The 22,530-nt window shown below is 53.0% G+C and overlaps 1 protein-coding gene across 3 annotated transcripts in view; it reads right to left on the bottom strand.

The window, feature by feature from the left end:
* EPHB2 (EPH receptor B2) overlaps positions 1–22,530 on the bottom strand; it is a 182,606-nt gene that overhangs the window by 12,569 nt on the left and 147,507 nt on the right. Inside the window, exons 6-9 of one of the 3 annotated variants that reach the window (XM_046023954.1) lie at positions 13,318–13,442; positions 5,404–5,473; positions 3,261–3,369; positions 2,589–2,656 (exon numbers count right to left, since the gene is read on the bottom strand). In XM_046023954.1, the coding sequence (XP_045879910.1) occupies positions 2,589–2,656; positions 3,261–3,369; positions 5,404–5,473; positions 13,318–13,442 (372 nt within the window). Of the gene's footprint in view, positions 1–2,588; positions 2,657–3,260; positions 3,370–5,403; positions 5,567–13,317; positions 13,443–22,530 lie in introns of all 3 variants that reach the window. The other 2 variants (XM_046023946.1, XM_046023935.1) reach the window with 2 other exon arrangements.

Consider the following 22,530-nt stretch of genomic DNA (forward strand, 5'->3'; position numbering starts at 1 on the left):
GTCACAGAGCAGGCCAGTGGTGGAGCAGGGATGAGAAACCAGGTTGGTCCCTCTGGGCTCCATCCAGTAATCACAGATCTTGGTCCTCATTCAGCACCTGCTGAACGACAGCACATGTGAGCCAGTGAGGGTAACTTAAGTCAGTCACACGCATCTCCGGGCCTCAGTGTCTTCCTGGGTCCCGGCCACACAGGGTTGCTGGTGGGTGTGGGGCCACACGGCCGGCCCTGCTTCGAATAAACCAAAGCCCTCCTTTAGATGGAGGGCGTAGGAGCCCGAGCCTTAGAATGTGTTCATCCATGAACAAATCCTGGGCTCTATTTTAAAAATAAATCCCTGCTGTCCCCTGTTTCCTGGTTGGTGACTCACACGCTCAACACTGATGTTCCCACATGGCTCCAGGTGACAGAGCGTGTGAGCCCCCCTTATTGCAGCTTAGCCAGGTGGGGGCAACATGGCATGTCAAGGAGTGTGGACCTCGGCTCCAGCCCTGAGGTGCTGGGTGACCTCTATGGGTCTTAGTTCCCTCGTACTCAATCTTATTACAAGGATAATTTTAAGGATTAAATGAACAAATGCACGTAAAGCATTTGAACAGGTCTGGGCAACAGAGTACACTCGGTACAGTCAGCCTCTATCTATAACCATGATTTCATTACTTGGGGAATAGAAGGGAGTGATGTAATTTATGAATTTTACGTTTAGCGTACAGGTGATTTTTAAAATTTTGGTGTAGTTAAATTGTTCCGCCTTTTTCTTGTGAGCCTTCCACTGCTTCTAGGCTTAGAATATCAGTGACATAGTTACCTAAATTGTCTTCTGGAAATTTTAATGGTTTAATGATTTTTTTTACATTTATGTCTAAAATGATTTTTTAAGCTCAGGAACTTTTACTTCAAATTGGCTGTTAACCCAGAGGCTTGATATTTAGAACTCCTTGACTCTGCTCTCTCCTGCACACCCCCCATCCAATCCTGCAGCAAATCTAGTACTTTCAGAATATGCCAGAATCGAGACTCTTCCCTGGGTAATGCCAACAGCCACCTCACAGGTCTCCCTGCTTCTGTCCTGCCCGGCACCCTGCAGCCCCATCACTCCACTCTCCCCACAGCAGCCAGAGAAGTCCTGTCAAACTGTAACTCAGACCCTGTCAGTCTTTGGTTCAGACCCTTCTAGAGGTCCTGCAATGGCTGACAAGGATCTGCATGCTGGGGCCCCTCCTGCCTCCTCACTCTGCTCCAGTAACACAAGCCTCCTGGCTGTTCCTAAAACCTGTCAGACACACTTCAGCCTCATGGCCTTTGCACTGGCTCTTCCTTCTGCCTGGGAGGCTCTTCCCTCAGGTCTGTCCATGCAGCTCGTTCACGTCTCTGCTCAGCTGGAACCTTCTCAGTGAGGCCAACCCCAACAGCCCTATCTGAATAGGCAGTTCTAATGACCCGAACTTGCAATTCTCAACCCGTCACCCTGTTCTACTTTGCTTTTTGCCATAATGCTTTTATCTTCTAGCAGGCCATGAGCTTTTCTCAGTGACTACCTGTGTTTCTTTGGGTCCCTGTCCTTCCCATCAGAATCTAAGTTCTACAAGCCTGGAGATATGTGGTTTGCTGGCTTGTGTGTCCCTGGCTGCCTAAAACAGAGCCTGGCATACGGAGCAGGTCACAAAGACTGTGGGACATGTGAAGGGGTACACTGATGGCCTGTCTTACCCAGTGGCATCTCAGTAGCCCTAGGGTACCTCACTGAGTACAGTTTGAGAAGCTATATTGGACCCATGTGGAATTCCTGCCTGCTGTGTGAGTGGAAGTGAGCATGAAGCTTCTCCCCGACGCCCCCCCGCCACCCCCCCCATCCCCGCTGGCCTGCCCTATGTTGGTTCTGCAAGGGTAGAATCGAGAAGAATCTACGTTCTGCTTCTGTCTCTGCTGGGCCCCTTGAGAGGGGCCATCTGCTCTGGGTGTGTGGCACCCGTGCCCCCAGCCCTGGCCTGAGATGGGATGGGACACTGGGGAGGCACTGGGGAGGGGGCAGTGGTTATCAGGCGGATCACTAGGAAAGAGCGACAGGGCCCGCCACCTCTCAGGCCAGAGCCTGGGGTCCTCAGCATCTCATGCAACTCGTGGATTTATTGTATAAACGGGGACCTACTGTGTGCTAAGTGCCGGGCAGCGTGCTGGCGTTCACTGGTGAGTGTCAGTGTCTTGGGAGCTCCCACCAAAATGTTGGGGAGACAAGGACATGGCCATCACGATGCAGCCAGGGAACGGGGCGCTGTGCAAGCACAGACTGGGCCCTAAAGCCAGGGTGGGGTGGGGGTCAGGGGAGGCTGCTCAGAGCGGTTTGTATATGTGGTGGCTGAGGGAGATGGAAATTCACGTGGGTAAAGAGAACGTGGGCGATGCTCCGGGCAGAGGGGACGGCAGGTGCAGAGGCCAAGAGGGGCGAGTGAGCTTGTCCTGTTCCAGGAATAGCTCGACATTCAGTCTGGCTGCAGCAAGGTGGGAGGCAGTGGCAGGAGGCTGGAGAGGTTGCTGGGGAACCGACTAGCAAAGGGTCCAAGGGTGCCGGCCCCACTGGGGCGTACGTACTGTGGCCACTGGTATAGTGCTGCAGCTTGTCCGTGTACTCCGAGTCAGCACGCTCAAACCCCCGTCTTCTGGAACAAGAGCAAAGGGCTGGAGCCACCTGCGAGCCCCTGGGGAGCTGGGAGCCACAGTAGGTGATAGGGAGAGGGAGGGCAGGTCCTCAAAACCACACCTCTGCCAGAGGGCTCCCTGTCCGTCCCTGGCCTAGCAGCATCCCCCTTCCTGGACACCCCCCCCATCCCTTCCCACCTCTCCCACCTCAAGTCCAGGCTCACTATTTCCGCATCCCCTCTCCAGCCAAGCACCTTTCAAAGTCATCTCCCATGGCCCCAGATATCCCAAGGACTTCTGTCCATCTGATCTTATGGCCTGTGTGTTCTACAGTGGGGACTTAAGGAAGACAGCATTCCTTCACACTGAAGTGTTAGCGTCTCTATGTGCCACCACCATGAGTAATGGACTTGTCGAGGCAACTCTAGCCCGAAGGGATGGACCATAGCGAATGGTGGCCATTTAGGTAGGAGGCCTGCCCAGGTCTCTCCCTGGCCCTGGGAATGATGGGAATTTCCTTTCGGCTCACAGACACTGTTCAGGAATGGTTGACTAGATGGACAGCTGGGCCTGGATAGGGCTGGGGACACCCGGGCCTGGATAGGGCTGGGGACACCCACTCACCTGTTGCACACGATGGCAATGACAACCACAGCGATGAGGAAGACCAGGCCAGCCGCCGAAGAGCCGATGATGAGCGGCAGCTTCTCCTGGATGCTGGTCTGGTACTCGGCTGGGGGAGAAATCACGTGGAGTGTTGTCAGCCTGGCTCTGGGAGTCCTAATGCCCCCCACCCCGCTAGGTCTCCTGGGATCCCCAGACTCTGTTCCCGCTCCTGAGACAGCACCTGTCCCATGCCCAGATGGAGAACGAGCCAGTACTCACTCACAGGTAACCTTGGATGAGTCTGTGGACTGAGCCAACCCTTAGTTTCTCATCTATAAAATGGGCATCATACCTCAACGTTGATATGCAAATCAATAATAAGAAGAAGCTGACATACAGAGAGGCAGCCGGAAGCCCAGACTCTGAGGCCAGACTCCTTAGGTTTGAGTCTTGGCAGTGTCTTCCTGTCTGGGACCTCTGGTAAAGTGACTTACCTCTCTGTGGCTTAGTTTCCTCATCTGTAGAGTGGGGACAATAGTCCCCATCTCAGAGGGCTGCTGTGTAGAGCACTCAGAAGGATAGTAACCGCTCAGTAAATATGAATTATTACTGTTATTGACTGATTTATTTTTGGGTCACTGTGTTAAGTATGCTATGTGTCTTGTTTGTTTCTCAGAATCCTCCTATGATTCAGTGCCTATGATCGCCCCATGTACGGATGAGGGCACTGAGGCTTAGCAATGCCATGACTGGCTTGGGGGTCACACAGTTAGAAAGTGGCCAAAGCCAGCATGTGAACCCAGGTTTGTGGTCTGGGCTTAAAAGAGATAATGCATAAAATGTCCCCAGCCTTGGCCAGGCTCTTGGAAACCACTTAGCACATCTTTGATGCCATCAAGACCATCACTGTTTTTAATGTAATTATTATTACTTCTCGTTTGCTTCCATGACCAGACAAGAGCTTACTGAAGTCAGGGACCGGGTAAATTCTGGGTCCTCAGCACCAGCGTGCATTTGCTGAGTCAATAAAGGATCTGGTGACAGTCCCCCATGCCCCAGGTCGACGACTCTCATCCAGCATGCAAGAGGGCTTAGAAAGGTGAAGATGCTGGTCACAAGGGGGTGGGGCTTTACAGAGGAGGTGGCTTTAGTGTCCTGGCTAAGACCGTCAGCCTTAGGGAGGATGTTTGTGGTAAGACAAGAACTCATGGGTCTCCAAACTTCTGAAATGTTCAGCTAGGCAAAGGCCAGGGCCCATGACTAGTGGTTAAAGCAGATGCTAAGAGGGGACGCCGGAGTCTGGTCATAGGTAAAGCTATTCTGGAGCTTGGCTGGTTGGTGAAAGGACTACCAGACTCATGGGAATGACAACTGTGACCTTAACTCTGTGTGAGACCTCGTGCCAACTCTGGGCCAGGTTCTAATGGTTCAGCCCCCATCTTTACATTAGTTTGATGATGATGATGATGATAATGAGATAGCTGTCACCATCCCTGTGTATAGATGAGAAAACCGAGACTCAGAGCTGCTCAGGGCCACACGGGGCTGAATGAGCACTGTAATTTCTATCTGTCCATCTGTACATTCTCTTAACTCTGCTGTTCCTCAAAGATTATTAGAGCAGGAAGTGTACTGAGAGACTGTGGGGTCCCAGACTGGGAGACACATAGCACATGGGCTGCCGCCTCCCCTTCTCTTGCCCAGGGCAGACATCACTAATCCATCCCAGCACTTCTTCCTGCTGAACTTCAGGACTCGTCTCAACCCAACTACAAGTCATTGGAACAGTGCACGGATAAACGAGGCGTGCTCTCAAAGACTGAATCTGATGCTTTCATTTTGTAGATGAGAAAAATTTGAACCAGGGGAGGGAAGTGACTTGCTCAGAGTGTCTCTGCAAGTTAGGGCGGAGCTCCTGACAGTCCCACGAGAGGAAGCCGCCTGGCTGATGGGATGGCAATGGGGGAGCCCATGTGTTTTCCAGCCACAGACATGGGGCCTCTCTGGGTGGCTCGTTCCCGACAAGCAGGGAAGGGCTGACATCTAGAAGAGGGGACACCTTTTCTAATTTGTCCAAAGGCACTTGGAAAGAACGGGGGCCTTCTGGTTTATTCTGTTGGTGGAGCCAGTGGCCTCCTCCTGCCCTCTGGGTGTCGCTCACCTTCTGTCATGGTCTGGAAGTACATCTTGCCGCTGTAGCGCCCGTAGCCCGCCACGGTGCGTGCCCGCACCTGGAAGACATAGATGGCGCCGGCTTTGAGGCCCTGCACAGTGACCGTGTTGGTGGGGCTTTTTATGGCTGTGGCGTTGTACTCACTGAGCTCCTGCCGAGGAACAGAGAAGACCGTTAGCAAGCTTGTTGCCCACAGCGGGCCCAGAGCCCACTCCTGCCACTTGGGGCGACTTTGGGCACTGGATAAACATCTATGGTTCCCGATTCTTCACTCCCTCCCTTTCACAGAATTCCACACCCATATGTTTTGCATGTGACTTCCCAGGACCTCCCACAAAAGAAGGCAGAGTATATTTCTCTGCTTCACAGATGCCGAATTTATCCATGTGTCTTGCTTTGGCTCTTGGAACATTCTAGAGGACGTGATGCAAGTGGAAGTTTTACTTGTGTTTGTTGAGTTGGCTTGGCCTCTTGTGCTCCTGCCTTCGACCACAATGGGGCTGAGCATGGGTAACAGCTGGTTCCAGAATGTGAAACATGTAGGAAAGACCTTGACCTAATTCCTAGGCCACTTCAGCTGACCCACAGACTCCAACCAATGAGCAAGAAAATAGGTGCTTGGAAGCTGTTGTATTTTGGGGACTATTTATCTCGCAGCATCATCCTCGCTGATAGCTGACTAGTACACACACACCCAGCAGCCACTGCGTGCAGATCCTGAGGTCTAGGCTGTGAGTTCCTGGAGACAACAGGAAGAGGGCCTACTTTGCCCGCTTCTATGTCCTCCTCTCTGCCCCACGTGATAGCTTACGTGGAAGGACCCCTGTTTGGCTACAGCACACTTGAGTATGGCAAGAATTAAGGCCCAGATGGGGGAACTGAAGCCCAAGGTCATGTATGAGCTGGTGGCTGCTTTGGGACTCAAAACCAGGCTCCTACATGGAGCTACCTTTAACGTCCAAGCGTTGAATACCCAAGACCCAATGTTCCCTCCTTTGAGGGCTGCAGAATGCCAGTTCTGCCTTGCAGACCACCCAGGGTGACCCAAGGAGTACAGGACAAGACAAAGATGAGCCGCTGCCGTGGGAACAGAGCTGTTTGAATTGGAGGCAGGTGCCTGCCAGTCTGTATGACGCTCATGCAGACAGCTGTCCCCTACCCCCCAAACCTTCCCCAGACACCCTCTTTGCACGAGGCCCTGGGGAATCCCAGGGACCCAAGGCACGGGTGCTGGATTCAGAGAGCTCAGTTCAGAAAAACAAACAGCATGGAGCTTTCAGCCCTTGGAGGATCACGAACGCCTCTGAGAAGCTGATGAAAGCTACGAGCCTCTGTGCGGAAAAATGCACACCTGATTGTGCATGCCAGTCACGTGCGTGTGCGCTGCACAGAGCCCTTGAGAACTCTCTCAAAACAGTTAAAATCAGGGTGCGTCATGTCATGACAAGCACCATAGCCTAGAGGTTAAGATCACAAATTGGAGCCAGACTTCCTGGGTTCAAGGCCTGACTCTCCTACTTATTACCTTTGTGACCTTGGCAAGTTTCTTAACCTCTCTTTGCCTCCTTTTCGTCATCTGTAAAATGGGGACAAGAATGGTCACAGCCACCTCAAGAGGGTTGTTCAGAGGACGGAATGCATTACTGTGAATAAAGCACTGATACCGGTAGGGTAAGCACAGTGTGCGGGGGGCATGTGTCCTCGCCTGGGGGGGGCCCATCAGGTGAAGTCAAGCAACGCTCTCTGCAGGGTGGGATTGTGCAATGGAATTCTGAAGAACAAACAGAAGTCACCCAGGTCAAAAAGGGGGAGGGCATGCTTGGCAAGGAGTGCCAGGTGTAAAGGCAAGGAGGTGAGAAAACTTGGGACATGGGGCTAGAGAAGGGGCTTACCTGGGAGTGCTTCCTCCCCACCCCCTCACACCTCCCGGGGAGCAGCAGCACATAGGAAATCTCTCTTCTTCAGCCAGCTCATCTGCCTCCTCCTCCAGGAAGCCTACTTGACCTCTCAGCCAGATGTGCCTCTCCTCCTCTGAGCCATGGAGCACTTGCGTGGATGCCCCAGGATGGGGTTTCTGCTATGTCCTCTCATCCTAGGCACAGGCTGATCACACAACCTTGACCATAAACTCCTGAAGGGAGTGGCTGTGTTTTATTCCCCTGTATTAAGCACAGAGGCTTACACACAGAGACCTGCCCCAAAGCCCACAGGGTAAAGTCTGTACTCCTCAGTTTGGCATTCCAGACCCTTCACGACTCGCCCTTTGCCAGCCTTGCCTGCCATATCCCCAGAGTCCTCCAGGCTCTAGTCATACCCAAAGGCTTCCCCTCCCTTTCTTGGTGGGGCTGCCAGATTTAGCAAATAAAAATGCAGGATGCTCAGTTAAATCTGAATTTCAGATAAACAATGAATAATTCTTTTGTATAAGTTTTTCCCATGCAATATTTAAACACAATTATACTAAGAAATTATTTTTTAAAAATTTAAATGTAACTGGTGTCCTATATTTTATTTGGCAACCCTACCTTCCCTGGACACTCTGAGCCTTGGCAAGTGCTGTTTCCTCTATCGGAAATACCCTATCCCCATCTGCCTGTTCATCAAGACTTAGTACGAGGGCCACCTTTGCTGGGGAAATTTCTCAGATGTCCCAGAAAGAGTTGTAACTCCATTGTCTCCTTTCCCACCTGTTGTTCTGAGATGCATGTGTTTTCTCCAAGGACTATGGGTTTCCGGAAGGCAGAGACCTTGTCTCATTTATCTCTGGGACTGCAGGCTCAGCACACAGTAAGTGCTCAGTAACTACCGTCGGTAACAAATGAATGAACATTGTAGACTATTAAAAAAAAAAAAAAAAAAAAAGTCTGTGACTGCAGGTTGCAGTACCAGGATTATCCACTAGGTGCCGCCAGCCAACATGGCATCTGGCATCCGCTCTGGTTTGAAAAGGGGATGGATTCTGCAGACTGCGGGGGGGGGGGGGGGGGGGGCACTTAGAGAGGGAGGAAGTTTTAAGTTCCTGATTATAGGATGGAGATGGGAGGTAATGCCAGTGGCATAGGCGCCTCAGGAGAGTGAGGAATGAACCTCAACGGATTGCTTCTCTTAAGCAGGAAACAGCACAGAGCGGGGGATTGGAAGTCATTTCAAATGTCAGTTCTTCCCCTTACTTGCATTGTGACCTTGGGAAAGACCCTTCACTCCCCTGGGCCTCTGTTTTCTACTCCAGAAAAGGAACAGTAAATGCCAACCTCTCAGGGTTGTTGTGATTTGGTAATATCTGGCCCAAAGCAGCTGCCCGAAAGACCTTAGTTCTTCTCCCCTTGGGGCTGGAGCACCTTTTCTGAATAAGAACTAAGCATCAAGTTAGGGGAAGAAATTTAGTATTAAATCCACTAGTCCTGGGGCACCTAGGTGGCTAGGTCGGTGAAGTGTAGAACTCTTGATTTCGGCTCAGGTCACGATCTCAGGGTCATGAGTGGAGCCCCACGTCGGGCTGCACGCTCAGCACGGGGTCTGCTGAAGAATCCCTCTTTCCCTCCCCCACTACTAACTCACGCTGTCTAAATAAATAGATAGATAAATAAAATCTTAAAAAAAAAAAAAGAAATCCACTAGTCCTTAGTTTGAATCCTTATCCAGAGACTATGGGCTGGTGAGGCACTGGGTACATTTCTTAAGCCCTATGAGCCTCGGTCTTCTTGTCTTGAAAGTGGGATAACACCACCATATGACACACAGAGTGGGTGTGGAGATTCAATAGGAAAAAAATGGGTAAAGCTTTTAGCATAGTCTCCAGCGCACATAAGGACTTAATAAATATTGGCTCTCGCCCTCGTTCTTATCAGCAGTGACAGGCTAAGCCTTCACCAGTGTTCATGAAATGGATGAATGAATACAAAAGTGAGCGAGTGTGGGAACAAGCCTTTCCACGTCCACACTGGACAACCGTCCACACTGCTCCACGTACCCTGGACCACAAGGTAGCCTGGGCCTTCATAGCTCATCTCCACTGCCCTCAACCTTCCTTCCCTTCTGCTCTGCCAAGGAGAAATTCCTGTTGAATACACATGAATCGAGGAGGCCTACAGGGGCCCATGTGCCATAGGTGGCCCCGCAAAGGAATCTTCCTCTGGAGTGCTGAGGGAGCCAAAGCGAGCATGAACCTGTGTTCATGTGCTCTGGGACAGCTGCCCAAGAAGGCCACCTCCCACAGGACGCCAGAGCTGATGGAAACAGCCAGCACCGGGCTGGCCAACACCATTCGTCAGCCGCATCCAGAAGCCTTCCAGCAAAGTGGTTTTTAGCTCCGGGCTCCGGGCAGGCTGGGAAATCCCCAGCGGAGCTGGGGCAAGGCCAAATGGGGAGCCTGCTCCAAAAAGAGCTCTTTCTAAAGAAGGAAAGGAGGAGTGGGAAAGAGGATGGGGGCAGAGCCCACACTGGACTGCAGGGCTCGCTGCCTAACTTCTCTACCTGAGAAGATCTGCAGCCTTCATTAAAGAAATCAATTGCAGGCACCAAGAGGATTCCAAAGTGTTAGGGAAGAGCCGGCTGTGGACTTGTCAGAAATCCGTCCTGCATTCTAGCTCTCCCTCCCTGATGGAAGCCTGAGAGGCTGGGGGTCGAGACTGTTCCTCTCCCTGCGAGGCCATCTCCTCTGACACTGGCCATCACTCCTTTTTCTTTCTCTCCTTAGACCTGCCATCCTCCTGATTTGGTCCATCTATTTCCGTTTTATCTCTGCACACCCTCCTCTCTGTTCTCGGCTCTATCTTTCCACCCCTGGTGAGCACCGCAGGTGCATCTCCACGTCACAAACCCACAGTGGCCCCAGGAAAAGGCCCCGCCATCCACTGGGAGTTGTCCTTCACACTTCCCTGGTCCCCTGAGTTTCAGAATACCGTCCGAATCTGCCAGCTTCTCACCTCTCTGCTGCCAGTCCCTACTCCATGCCACCACTGTTTCTCACTTGGTGTCCTGTGAGAGCCCTCTCAAGGGTTTGTGTCCCCAGGAACCCCTTCCAGTCTGTTCCCCACACAGCAAGCTACAGGGATCTTTAACATAATCAGAGTCAGATCACATCATTCCAGAACCTTCCAATGGCTTCCTGGAGTATTTTAAATTGAATCCAGACTCCAAAGGCATGGAAGGCCCACCACAACCCAGCCCTGTCTCCCTCTCCAACTCCTTCCCTACTAATCTCACTCTTGTTCATATTGCTCCTCCACACTTGCCTTCTCCTGCCCCAGGGCCTTTGCATGTGCTGTTCCTGCTGTCTGGAATAACTGTTCTCAATACGTGTCTGTCTGATGAACTCCTAGCATCTTTCAAGTCTCAGCTCAAATGTCACTGAAATGAAGATTTCCCTTCACTTATACCCAGATCATGGGCCCTGCTTTGGTGTCCCTAAGGACCTTTGCTGGCCCTTCTGTGGCTGTGTCACAACTGGTCACATGGCTATTTATGTCTGGATCTGTCTCTTCCCCTGGACTGTGAAGGCCCTGAAGCTTCTGAGATTTCTGGCTAATCACACTGTTCCCAGTATTTAGCCCAGGTTCCACCCAAAGTTGGTGACAGTGAATATTGAATGAACCAGTGTCCATGTCCCACTGTCAAGGGCCAAGCTGCCCCTCACTGCACCCCAGGCCCTGGGAGGAGGGACTGACCGAGTAGGGCCATGTCTCACCACAGCCATACTTCGGCCCTGTCCCTCTCTCACCATTTGTACCTAAGACTCTCCTTCAGATCCTGATCGTGTCCACCTTTCAATGGTCATTCCAGAAGAATTCCCGAGAGAAAACCAGAAGGCAGGAGAGCCAGGCGAAGAGCAAGGACATAGGCCCAAATCTGTGCTCCGCCACTTGGCAGCTGGGTTCTCTTGGACAAGTCGCACAAATTCTCTGTGCCTCAGTTTCCCCTCCTGTCCAAGGGGATGAATGGCACTGCTGCGAGAGGAGCGACAGGATGGAGGCGGAGTGTGCTCAGGGTGTGCGAGCTGGTGGTGGCCGCAGCTTCTGCAGGCAGGGCCTGCCGGTCCTGCCACCACATCAGAGGCCTGGGGATGCCGGGCGGCAGCAGAAAGTAGGGCAGAGTGGCCTCCTGGTTCACACCTGCAGCAGCCTCCCCGGCCCCTCCCATCTTGGTAGGAAATGGGTCGGAGGCAGGACCCGCGCCGGGATTCCTCATTTCCTCTCTAGTCTTTGGGGACAAACACTTGCAGTTTCATTTAATCATAAAGCTTCTTAATTAGGTTTTTTTTTCTTTTTTTGAATTCTTAGTAGCTAAGCTGTCCCTGCCAGAGGGGGTGAAAATGCTGCTTCCTGCAGGGCCTGGGGCTTCCTGGGCCTGGGACCAGCTGGTCTGACTCAGGCTATAGGACACCTGGCTCCTTTAAGGCCCTCAAGGGCCCAGCGAGGGGTAGAGCAGCTTCCCTCGCATCAGCCTCGGCTCAGGCCATCCAAGAGCACCTACTGTGTGCCAGGCTGGGGAAAGAGCAGAGGTTAAGGCAAACTCTCCACCCTGGAGGAACAGGCCCTGGGAAGGGATCCATTCACTTATTCCTTCAACCAGCATCATCAAGCATATCTTTGGAGCCGGGCAGGGAGCTGGGGAGACAGTGAATGGGACAGATGTGGCCCCTGGCCTCTCTGAACACACTGCCTAGAGCAAGGGACAAGCAAGGACACAAGCAATCATAAACCAGCTGGGGGAGGCTAGCTAGGGGTTTGCAGCCCTATGGGCCTCACCAGAGTGGGGCTGAGCTGGCAGTGAAGAGAGGGAGGGTGGGGCTGGGCTTCAGAAGGTAGAGGTCCCGCCAGAACTGCTTCTGTCTCTTCCTCTCAGCCTTGGGGGAGAGCCTTCCTACCCATTTCTAGCTCCCTTCCCACAACCAACGCACTTCCTGTAGTCATTCACACTTTAGTCTGAATGCGATCCCAACGACACCTTTCCCAGGGGCCCTTGCAGCCTCTGTGGCTGTTTGGTGCCTCAGGACGCAGGTAGGAAAAGTCTCCAGTCACAGAGAGAGTTTCCTGGACCTCTGCTGTTGAGCAGGTCTGTCCACCCCTGGACCTCTACCCCGAGCAAGCCCCGTGTTCAAAGGTACCGGCTTCACCTAGCTCACAGGTGTAGCTCTTGCCCGCCGTGCAGCAGGCAGGCCTCTGCTAGGGCTGGGAGCCATGCTGGGCACCGAACCTGCCTTTTCTCCTTAACTTGTGAAGCCCCCAGTTAAGAAAGGCTATCTCCTCTCGACTTGGCGCAGGAGGAGACTGAGGCTTAGAGAGGTAAGATGTCTGCCCAAGGTCACATGGCCAGTTCTGGATGGAGCTGGGATCCAAACCTATGGCTTCTCACTCCTCGTCCAATGCTCCTCTACAATGTCAGTTCCTTCCAACCCCGGGTCCCCAGGTCCTAGAGAGCCCTGAGGGGGTAACAGGAGTCTGATTTAAAAGCTCAAAGAGAAATCGCTCTCTCCCCATACAAATGGCATCCAGACAAATGAAAACAAGTGTTTTAGGTGGAATCGGAGCTCTACTCCCATCCTGGACAGAAGCTCTCTTGAGTGGCTTTAAATCTTGGCTTCAGAATGGGTGAAGCTTTTCGGGAAACCAATTCTTCAGAACCTCAGGTCCACTGAAGTCACGAGCAAGAGGTGAGAAAAGGGCCGTGACCACTGGCTTCCACTGGGATTGCTGACCCGGTGCCCCAGACCAGAAAAGCACGACTCAGAGAGGTCAAGGAACCTGCTTGAGGTCCCATAGCTGGGGACGACCAGAGTCAGAATTGAGCCAGGCAGCCTGACTCGGAGGCCAGCGCTCTCTCTGCGTCCAGTCTCGCCGGATGGTAGAACCCTAGGGCCCAGGGAGGTGGGGGTGGGGAGCGCACCCCGGAGCACATGGGTACCTTCTCATAGTACTGTAGCTCGTAGTCCAGGATGACACCGTTGGGCTGGTCAGGCTGGGACCACGACAGGGTGATGCTGTCCACAGTGCGGCTCACCTGATGCATGATGGACACAGCCGATGGAGCTGGAACAGAGGTCAGAGGTCAGGGGTCAGGGGCCGCTGGAGAGGGTGCAGCCTCCGGTCCCACTTTCGAGGTGCCCAGGCAGAGAGAGTGGAGGATCAGAGAGGGGATGGCATCTGGCTGAGGCCACACAGCCTGCCTAGGGGGCTGACGGGGGCCAGAGGGACTTGGGGAGGACCGTGCCTGCTGCTTTCATGAAACACCTGCAGATTTCAGACCCAGACCATGCTGGCCGTCCCAGGGGAGCTCAAGCCAAACTAGGTGAGAGACAGATGCCCTGGGCCCTTCTCTGGCCTGGCCCAAAGCAGCTGCATGAAAGGTGTTCATCCTCTCTTGGAGCTTATAGCCTGCTGGACTAGGGAACTCACAGACCCAACACATGATGATGGGGCTCCAGGAGAGGGGAGCAGAGAGGGTGGGACATTCCCTCCTTCCTTCTGCAAACATGCACCAAGTACCTACTACGTGCCAGGGATCTAGCACTGAATAAAAATGACTGCCAAAAATAAATTTATAAAAATAAACCCATAGCTCCTATGGAAAACAGTTTGGCAGCTCCTTCAAGAGTTAAACATAGAATTACCACATGACCCAGCATTGGCACTCCTAATTTTATATCCCCAAGAACTGAAAACAGGTACTCAAACAAACAGTCATACATGAGTGTTGATAGCAGCACTGTTCGCAATAGCCAAACGGTGGGAACAGCCGAGGCGGTCATCCATGGATGAATGGGTACACAACTTATGGTATACACATACCATAGACTCTGATTTAGCCATAAAAGTAAACCAAGTACTGACATACGGTCCACTGTAGATGAATTTCAAAAACACGCAGAGCGGAAGACAGACACGGAGCTCATACATTTGATGAGTCCATTCGTATGAGATACTCAGAATAGGTTAAATCCACAGACAGCAAGCAGTTGGCAGTTGCCAGAGCTGAGGATAAGAAGGAATGGAGAATGTTCTGGGCCTAGATAGAGGGGATGGTCGCCCAGCACTGCGAATGCACTGAATGCCACTGAATCGTACACATTAAAACAGTTAATCGTACGTGAATTCTACCTTGGCAAAACCCCTCCCTCCCTCCTTCCCTCCCGATTGTGCTGCTTAAAGGAAGGGGACAGGAAGTCAGGGGCAGCCTGTTTCATGCTAGGAGGACTCTTAGAAATAACTTAGTTCTGTCCCTTCATTTTACTGATGTGGAGGCTGAGGTCTGGGGAGGGCATGTGAGCTACCCAAGTTTGCACGATGAGTTCATGACACATGGCCTTTTTCTGGATTCTTCAGTTTGTATTTCACCTGATCCTGTGTTTCTGGCCTCCTTTTCAAGGGGAACAAACCCATGCAAAGCACCTACTATGTGTCACCCGAACCCCAGGGCCCTTCACACCTGTTTCCTGAGCTGACCGATGGGGGGGGGGCAGTATCAGCCCCACCAATGGATAAAGACATTAAAGCTCAGAGGAGCAAGGGGCTTCCTGAGATCACACAGCCCCCACATCCTCAGTGGGGGAGCTGGGATTTGAACCCAGGTCTGAGGGGGGCAGGGCTTGTCCCTTCGCATTGGATGGGGCAGGGGTAGACTCCTGACGCAGTCCCTCCCCATGGTGTGACTGCAGTGAGCCCCCTTGCTTCTCTGGCCCGAGGTGTTCACGGTCTCAGGAGCCACTGAGGACTCAACAAGGAGAAGGGAGCACCGAGGTGTTCACGGTCTCAGGAGCCGCTGAGGACTCAGCAAGGAGAAGGGAGCACCTCCGGCAGTCTCCCTTGGCTCCCGGGCAAGTCTGTAACAAGCAGGTGTCCTGTCTCGGCCCACACAGGGGTATCTGCAGGTCGGGACGGACTCTTTTCCTCCTCATCCAAATCTGGCTTCCCAGGTGTGGGTGTGAGTGTGGAGCAGGGGCGGGTAGGAGCCCATCAGGACTTGAAGCCTGGCAATGACTCACCTCTTCCCTGCTCTGTTTCTGTCCCTTCAGTTCAGGGTGGAGGGAACATTATGTTGCTTAGAAGACCCAGACTCTGCTTCCTGGTCTGGTGCTCACTTACTGGGTGACTTTGGACAAGCTGTCCCCCACCTCTGGACCCGGTTTCATCCTCTGCACCATAGACAGAATGCAAGATCCCTGAGGTCTTGGGGCTCCAATGCTCCCTGCTTGTCCCTCCTTGGCAACCTTTGGCCTGGAGCTGGCTCAGCCCAGAGGCCAGCATGAGCCTGAGCAGGTCTGGCTTCCCTCTATCACCCCAAGTACCCATGGGATACTGGCCCGACACCCGAGATAGGGTGGCAGCACCAGCAGGAAGGACTTGGACCTTGGTCCCGGTGTCCCTGACAAGCCTGTTTCTTCTGCACCCAAAGAAGTGCTGTCTGGTTCTCGGCTTGGCTCCTGGCCCTGCCTCTTGGGAAGATCAGGCCCCGTTCCCTGCAGTTCCCTCCTCCAACAGAGGGACTCTGTCTTCCTACTGCCTCCCAGAGAATCAAGAGACCCCAATGTGAGCAAAGGGACCCCACTAACCATTGTTTATCGAGCACTTACTACATGCTGGGCACTGAGCTATTTCCTGGACATGCATTAATTAACCCACTTAATTCCCACTACATCCTTGAAAGCAGACCTCCTTCAGCCCATTTCGCAGATGGGGAAGCCGAGTATCAAGGAAAGTGTCTTCTCTGAGGCTATAGAGAGAGTGAGTGGCAGCACAAACAATACATTCTCACCAGAAGCCTGGGGACGGGAGGTGACATTTCTCGAGCTCCATGAAGTCACCGGAAGGACTTTCAGGGCTGTGCATACATGTTTAGCAGTAACAGTGAGAAAGTTATGAACCCAACACTGACTGAGACTTTCCTCTGTGCCCAGTGCTGTCTGGGCTCTTTACCTATTAACATGGGTGTCACAGAGAATTCTCACAATGGCTCTGTTAGCTGGGGGCTCCTAACATCATTGGTTTGTAGATGGGGAAACTGAGGCTTGGAGCCGTTCAGTAACCTGCTCAAGGGTTGTGCAGCAAGGTGGTGTGGGGCCGGACTTGAACCCGGCCGCTGAGGCCCTTCATGAGCATCATGCCCGCCTCCGGGGAAATGCCCCCCGGGATCAGTGAGTGAGGTTAACTACTAGACCCCAGAGGAGGGGCTGTCCGAGAGCTCTGTGATTCAGTTTCCTCATCTGTGAAATGAGCCTGAGGGTAACATTTCCTGAGGGCTGTCTGGGGGGAGCAGATGTGGGAACTCGTGTCCATTGCTCAGTGGGGCCTCTGCTGGGTGGTCAGCGTTGGAAGCGTTTGCCCGTGTCACTGGGTCCTCGCCACTGTGCACTGAGCAGCTGGCCCGTGGTACCTCCTTCGGTCCTCTCAACAGCAGTGCGGGATGGGGGTTAATAGCCACGATTTTCAGAGGAGGAGACTAGTCTCAGAGAAGCATGGTGACTTCCCCAAGATCACACAGCTCATGAGCTGCTGAGCTGGGCCTAGAACCAGGTTATCTGGCCCCAGCCGGCCCTCAGGGCAGTCCCTGCCACCGTCCCCTCATGCTGTGACCCCGTCTCCAGCCCAGACCCGTCTCTCCCTCCAGAGCTGAGCACTCAGTTCTTCCAGATTGCCAGAGGCCCCGGGTCCTCTGTGAGCCCAGGCTGTCCGCCCCCCACCCGCAACCATGTCCAAAGTGGACCCCTCCCTGGCAAGGCTGTCATGAGCATGAAAGGAGAAATACATATAAAAGCTTGACCATGGTACCTGGCACCACCAAGAGGGAGATCTTACTAAAAACATTTCAGGGGGTGCCTGGTTGTCTTAATCGGTGGCGGGCACGATTCTCGATCTCGGGCTCGTGTGTTTGAGTCCCACACTGGGCATAGAATTTACTTAGAAAAAAAGAAAATTTCAAAGGGGGGTGGGGCGCCTGCGTGGCTCACTTGGTTGAGCGTCTGACTCTTGGTTTCAGCTCAGGTCATGATCTCAGGGTCGTGGGATTGAACCCACATCCAGCGCCTTGCTCAGCAGGGCATCTGCTTGAGATTCTCTCTCTCCCTCTCAAATAAATAAATAAATCTTTTTTAAAAAGAACATTTCAAGAGTATAGAATGGTGCTGGGGCTGTGGGCTGGGGAAAAGGGGGAGATGCTGGTCTAAGGGTCCAAACTTCCAGCTGTAAGAAGAGTCAGTTCGGGGAGCTAACGGACAGCACAGCGACTGTAGGAAACAATACCGCATTGTGTAATTATAAGTTGTTAAGAAAGTAGATCTTTTTTTTTTTTAAAGATTTTATTTATTTGACAGAGAGAGAGGTCACAAATAGGCAGAAGGCAGGCAGAGAGAGAGGAGGAAGCAGGCTCCCTGCAGAGCAGAGAGCCCGATGCGGGGCTCGATCCCAGGACCCTGAGATCATGACCTGAGCCGAAGGCAGCGGCTTAATCCACTGAGCCACCCAGGCGCCCCAAGAGAGTAGATCTTAAATGTGAGAACCACACACCGAAAAGTGGTAATTACGTGAAAGGAGGGAGGTGTGAACTAACCTTACTGCGGTAATCATTTTACAATATACAAATTTATTCAAACATCACATTGTATACCTTAAACTTTCATGTTATTTGTCAATAGTATCTCAATAAGGCTGGAAAAAGTGTTTCAGTTCACAGAGTGGCTATGAGGCCAGTATGACCATGACTTTCTGGGGCTCAAGAGAGGAACCTCTCAGGTCTCTGCCTTCCAGGGACTCAGGCTCTAACAGAAGAAAGCATATTTGTTTCACACAATGATTGGCTCTCCAGGCTGGAGCTCCCTGGTCCAAGCCCCCGGGTCAGGACTCAGCCAAAGTGATCCAGGCCTAAGAAGGGACCATGCCATTCCCGTCACTTCTCTCCCTGTGACTTCACCTCCCAACCGTGAAGAAAAGTGGCAGAATGTGTCCCTAAAGATTAGTGCACTTTGCAGACTTGAGAGGGCCTAGGGAGATAACCAGGAGTCTTTGTTAAAACTCACTTTGCTGGGCATGCCTGCCCTGAACCCCAAGATTCTGATTCAATAGGGCTGGGCCTGAGGGTCTGTAGTTTTAATAAGCTCCCGAGGGATGCTGACGTTGCTGGTGTATGGACCACACTTTGAGGAGGAGTGGATCCAGGACCAGAGAAGGAAGGTGACTCAATCCAAGGTCCCACGACAGCTAGGGGCTGACTCTTAGAGCCTACACCAGCTGAATCTTCGTTTAGTATATTTTCCACCCCTCACACTGCTTCTCGCAGCCTGGCTCCTGCAGAGACTGGCCTTCTCATCTGCCCAGGCGGAACTTCTGGAACCTGCGGTGGGGGTATAAGAAGTTGAAGGGGAGGTGCCAGCTGAGGCTGCCCCGAAGCCTGCCCTGTCCTGAAGGCCCTGGGGAGTCACAGAAGGACTGCAGTAGGCAACCTCCTCCTCAGATAAAAACTTGTCATCTCGACAGCATCTGTGTGCCCCATGATGCCCTGCAGAAAAACAAAACAAAGGCCAACCCCTAACACCTACTTGTTCACTCTGTGCCAGGTGCTTTTCCAGATGCTGTACATACTGAACTCCTTTGACACTCATATGGACCCTATGAGGCAGGTATTATTATTATACCCATTTTATAGATGAGGAAATGGAGGCACTGAAGTGAAGTAACTTGCCAGAGACACACAGTTAGCAGGCAGCAGAGCTGGGATTTGAACCCTGGCCCACTCAAGTCCAACGCATCCTTCCCTTCGTTAGCTGCAGCTGATACAGGCTGAGCAGGGAGGTCTGGAAACCAGTGGACATCAGAGGGCCTCTGAGGACACTCTGGTCCGGCTCCCATCCTGTTGCTGCAAATGCACTCCGCCCGGCTCCCGCTGACTCACCTCGCCCACCGCTACCCAGTCCTCCTCGGCTCCAGGAGCTCAGCTGTTGGTGGGGGCAGGTCCCACACAGCCATGGGGGTCTGGGCTCAGTGGGCTTAGCTGGCAGGCTTGGGTTACAGGCAGCTCACCCGGGCTCTGATCCCATAAGCCCCGTAACCCTGGGCGTGGCAAGGAGGCGGCATTTGCTGGGAAGATGATCAAGGCGGGCCCGTGGGGGCCAAGCAGGGCTGGCCTTTCTCCTGGAATCTGAGGGGATTAATGCCGGAGAAAAGTGAACAGCTGGATGTTCTCCCATCCCTCTTGCCGTCCACCGCCCACCCTGGGGTATCAGGTTTCCCTGTAAGTTGGTCTGCAGGGAATTCTGGTATTTTCAATTACCAGCCGGGCACGCCGGCAGGGGGCTGGGGTCAGCGGTGCCCCGTGACCCCTGCAAGGAGATGGAACCCCAGGGAGCAAGTACAAAAGAGGCTTGTGGCTGAGAGTGGAAGGGGAGGCCGGCTTGGCTGGAGCAGGTGGTCAGGGGCCCTGCTGCCCCCAGCGAGCCCAAGGGGAGTGTCCAGTCCCTTCATTAGCCGAGACTTGGGGAAGCAGCCTTCCGGATGTGCCTCTGTTTCCCCCTCTGGGCATGAAGGGGTTGAATGAGGAGGGACTAGGACGAGGGACGAGGAGACATTGACGGGCAGGAAGACAGGACGTCCGTGACCCTGGCCACCTCTAGAGGGTGTGTGTTTGGGCTCTGCTCAGCTTCGTCTCCACAGCCCCGAGCTCCAGGGCAGGAAGGAGACCCCCAAGAGTACTCGGCCTTTACCCTTTCACGAGTCAGAAGACCTCAGGAGCTTGGAGGAGGAGGGAGAAGTCGCTGGGTGTTGACAGTGTGAGTCCCCCACATCGAGGCCCAGTCTCAGATCCTGCTGCCTCTGTGACGTCACTGCTGTCGACAGCCGCCGTGACTTCCCACCGCCCCCCCCCCCATAACACCCAGATGCTCACATGGCCTCTGAGCCCACCTGCCTGCCACCCAATACCTCTGCACGAGCCCGTCCTCTCCTGAGCACTGTCCCCACTGGCCATCTTTCTGTTCCCAATCACACCAAGGTCATCATTCTCTGCTCAAGGCCTTGGCCCCATGGTCTTTCTGCCCAGACGCCCCTTCCCCACCAGATCTTCAAAGCCCCCTCGGAGACCCCTCCCTGACCACCCACCGCCTCCCGTCACCTGCCGTCCCACAGCGGCTTTCTTGGCTTTGCAGTGTCAACAGCGACCTGAACTCCCTCATTCAATCCCTTATCCCTGGTGTCTGCAATGTGGCAGTGTGTGGCTCAGAGTAAGCACTTACCATACTACTCGAGGAAGGAAGGAGAGAAAGAATGGCAGGTTCTCTCCTTTTCTAGCACCTTTGGGAACCTGGCTGAGTCACTGACCTTGGGGGCTGGAACGTGGAGCAGCGGCTTCGGGCAGGACAGCTTGTGTGATGGGCACTAACCATTCACTCTCCCTCAACCCTGAGCCCACCTGTGACGTGACCTGCTGCGGAGGCCTGGAGCCTCTCGGTGACCAGCCGGCCCACGATACCACAACCCTGCATCCCAACCTCACTTGAATGCTCCAGGATCTACAACACGAGCACTTTGCCTGCAACAAGACTCCTGACATTTCCGGTTGATAACAGGGTCGCTGTTTTGACTGTTAGCAATACAGTAAACTCCTGATGATCCAGCTGCAATTCTGATCCAGCTGCAACCTGATCCTAACTGTCACAACAGAATTTCCACAAATAAAATGCTTCCAGAAAATGGGCTTTGTTTCTTTCTGATTGGACCAAACATTTGTGCTATGGGCGGAAAAAAGGGAAAAGCTGAGAACTGGTTTCAAGGTGGCACTTTGCTAAGAAGAAAAGGAGTTCTGTGGCCAAGAAAGGTAGAGAAACACAGAGTGTTCTAGACTTCTGCTTGTGAGACCCACCCTGTTCGATCCTTTGTTCAAGGCTCTGAGAAGTCCTGCAGGGGAGAGACCCAGTTAACCTGGCAGTTGAGGTCTCATTTGGCTTCGGAAACCCTTTTTCACATAATAGTTATTAATGTCTTTTGGAAGTAGCAAATTGTGGAACATATTTTTTTTTGTGGGGAAAAATTCTAAAGCAACAGAAGTCAGGTCTAGCAGATACTGTCTTTCTCCTTGAACCCGAGAAAAGTTCCTGTCTTGGGCAGCTGTTCATCTGCTCATTCATTCTTCCCTTGATTCAGCTTAGATTGAACAGCACCTTCCAGAGGCTGTGTAATCAGATGGAGTGAGGTTAATCACGTCTGCTTCACAGATGAGGAAAGCAAGAGTCAGGTCAAGTCTCCTGCCTGAGGTACCTCAGCTCACGGGCGGGATTGGGGCCCAGGTCTGCCTGACTCTACAGCCTGGGTTGGTTCGTTCTCCCTGATTACTTGGCCTGAACCATGCGCATGATCAGAGCAGGTTAAGGTCAGGCCCTGGGCTTGGTACGACAGATACATCCAATGGCCCATCTGCCCGTGGGATGCTGGACGGTCTTGATCTTACCTGTGGCTGCTGGATGGGACCCAGTCCTACCCCAGCACCTGGACTAGCAAGGTGGTAAGAACCTGAGCTTCAGATCAGGTAGCCCAGGCAACATATCTCACCCTTCAGTGCCTCAGTTTCTCCTGTATAGAACAGGGACAGGGCATGGATGTTGGAAGGTTAAATGAATACCTGCAGGTCCAACGCTTAGCACAGGCTTCAGTCCAGAGTCAGGGCTGGGGGACGTCTGCCATAATGGAGCTGTCTGGGCTGATCAGAATCTTTTGAATCTTTTTTTTTTTTTTTCTCATTTTACTTATTTATCTTAAGTGATCTCTGCATCCAATGCGGGGCTCGAACTCACGACCCTGAGATCAAGAGTCGCACTCTGACTGAGCCTGCCGGGCGTCCCTGGGCAGCTCAGACCCATAAGCAGCACTGCGAGTAGCCGAGTGGTGGTGGTGGTGGTGATGGAAGGAGACACAGGATCCAGGGTTCAGATCCCAGCTCCCTTATGCCCCGGCAACCGTGTTACCGCAGGCAAGTCCCTTTCCTCTCTCAGCCTTGTTTTCGCACCTGTAACATGGGATGTGGCAGACACGACTTACTGCCTGCCCACATACCCATTCTTTCTTTCTCGCATTAACAAAATCTTGGTTCTTAGCTGGGCACATTAGACCCAAATAAAAGACTACATTTCCCCAAACTCTC

The sequence above is a fragment of the Meles meles genome, chromosome 1 (assembly GCF_922984935.1).
Source record: "Meles meles chromosome 1, mMelMel3.1 paternal haplotype, whole genome shotgun sequence".
Taxonomy (NCBI): domain Eukaryota; kingdom Metazoa; phylum Chordata; class Mammalia; order Carnivora; family Mustelidae; genus Meles; species Meles meles.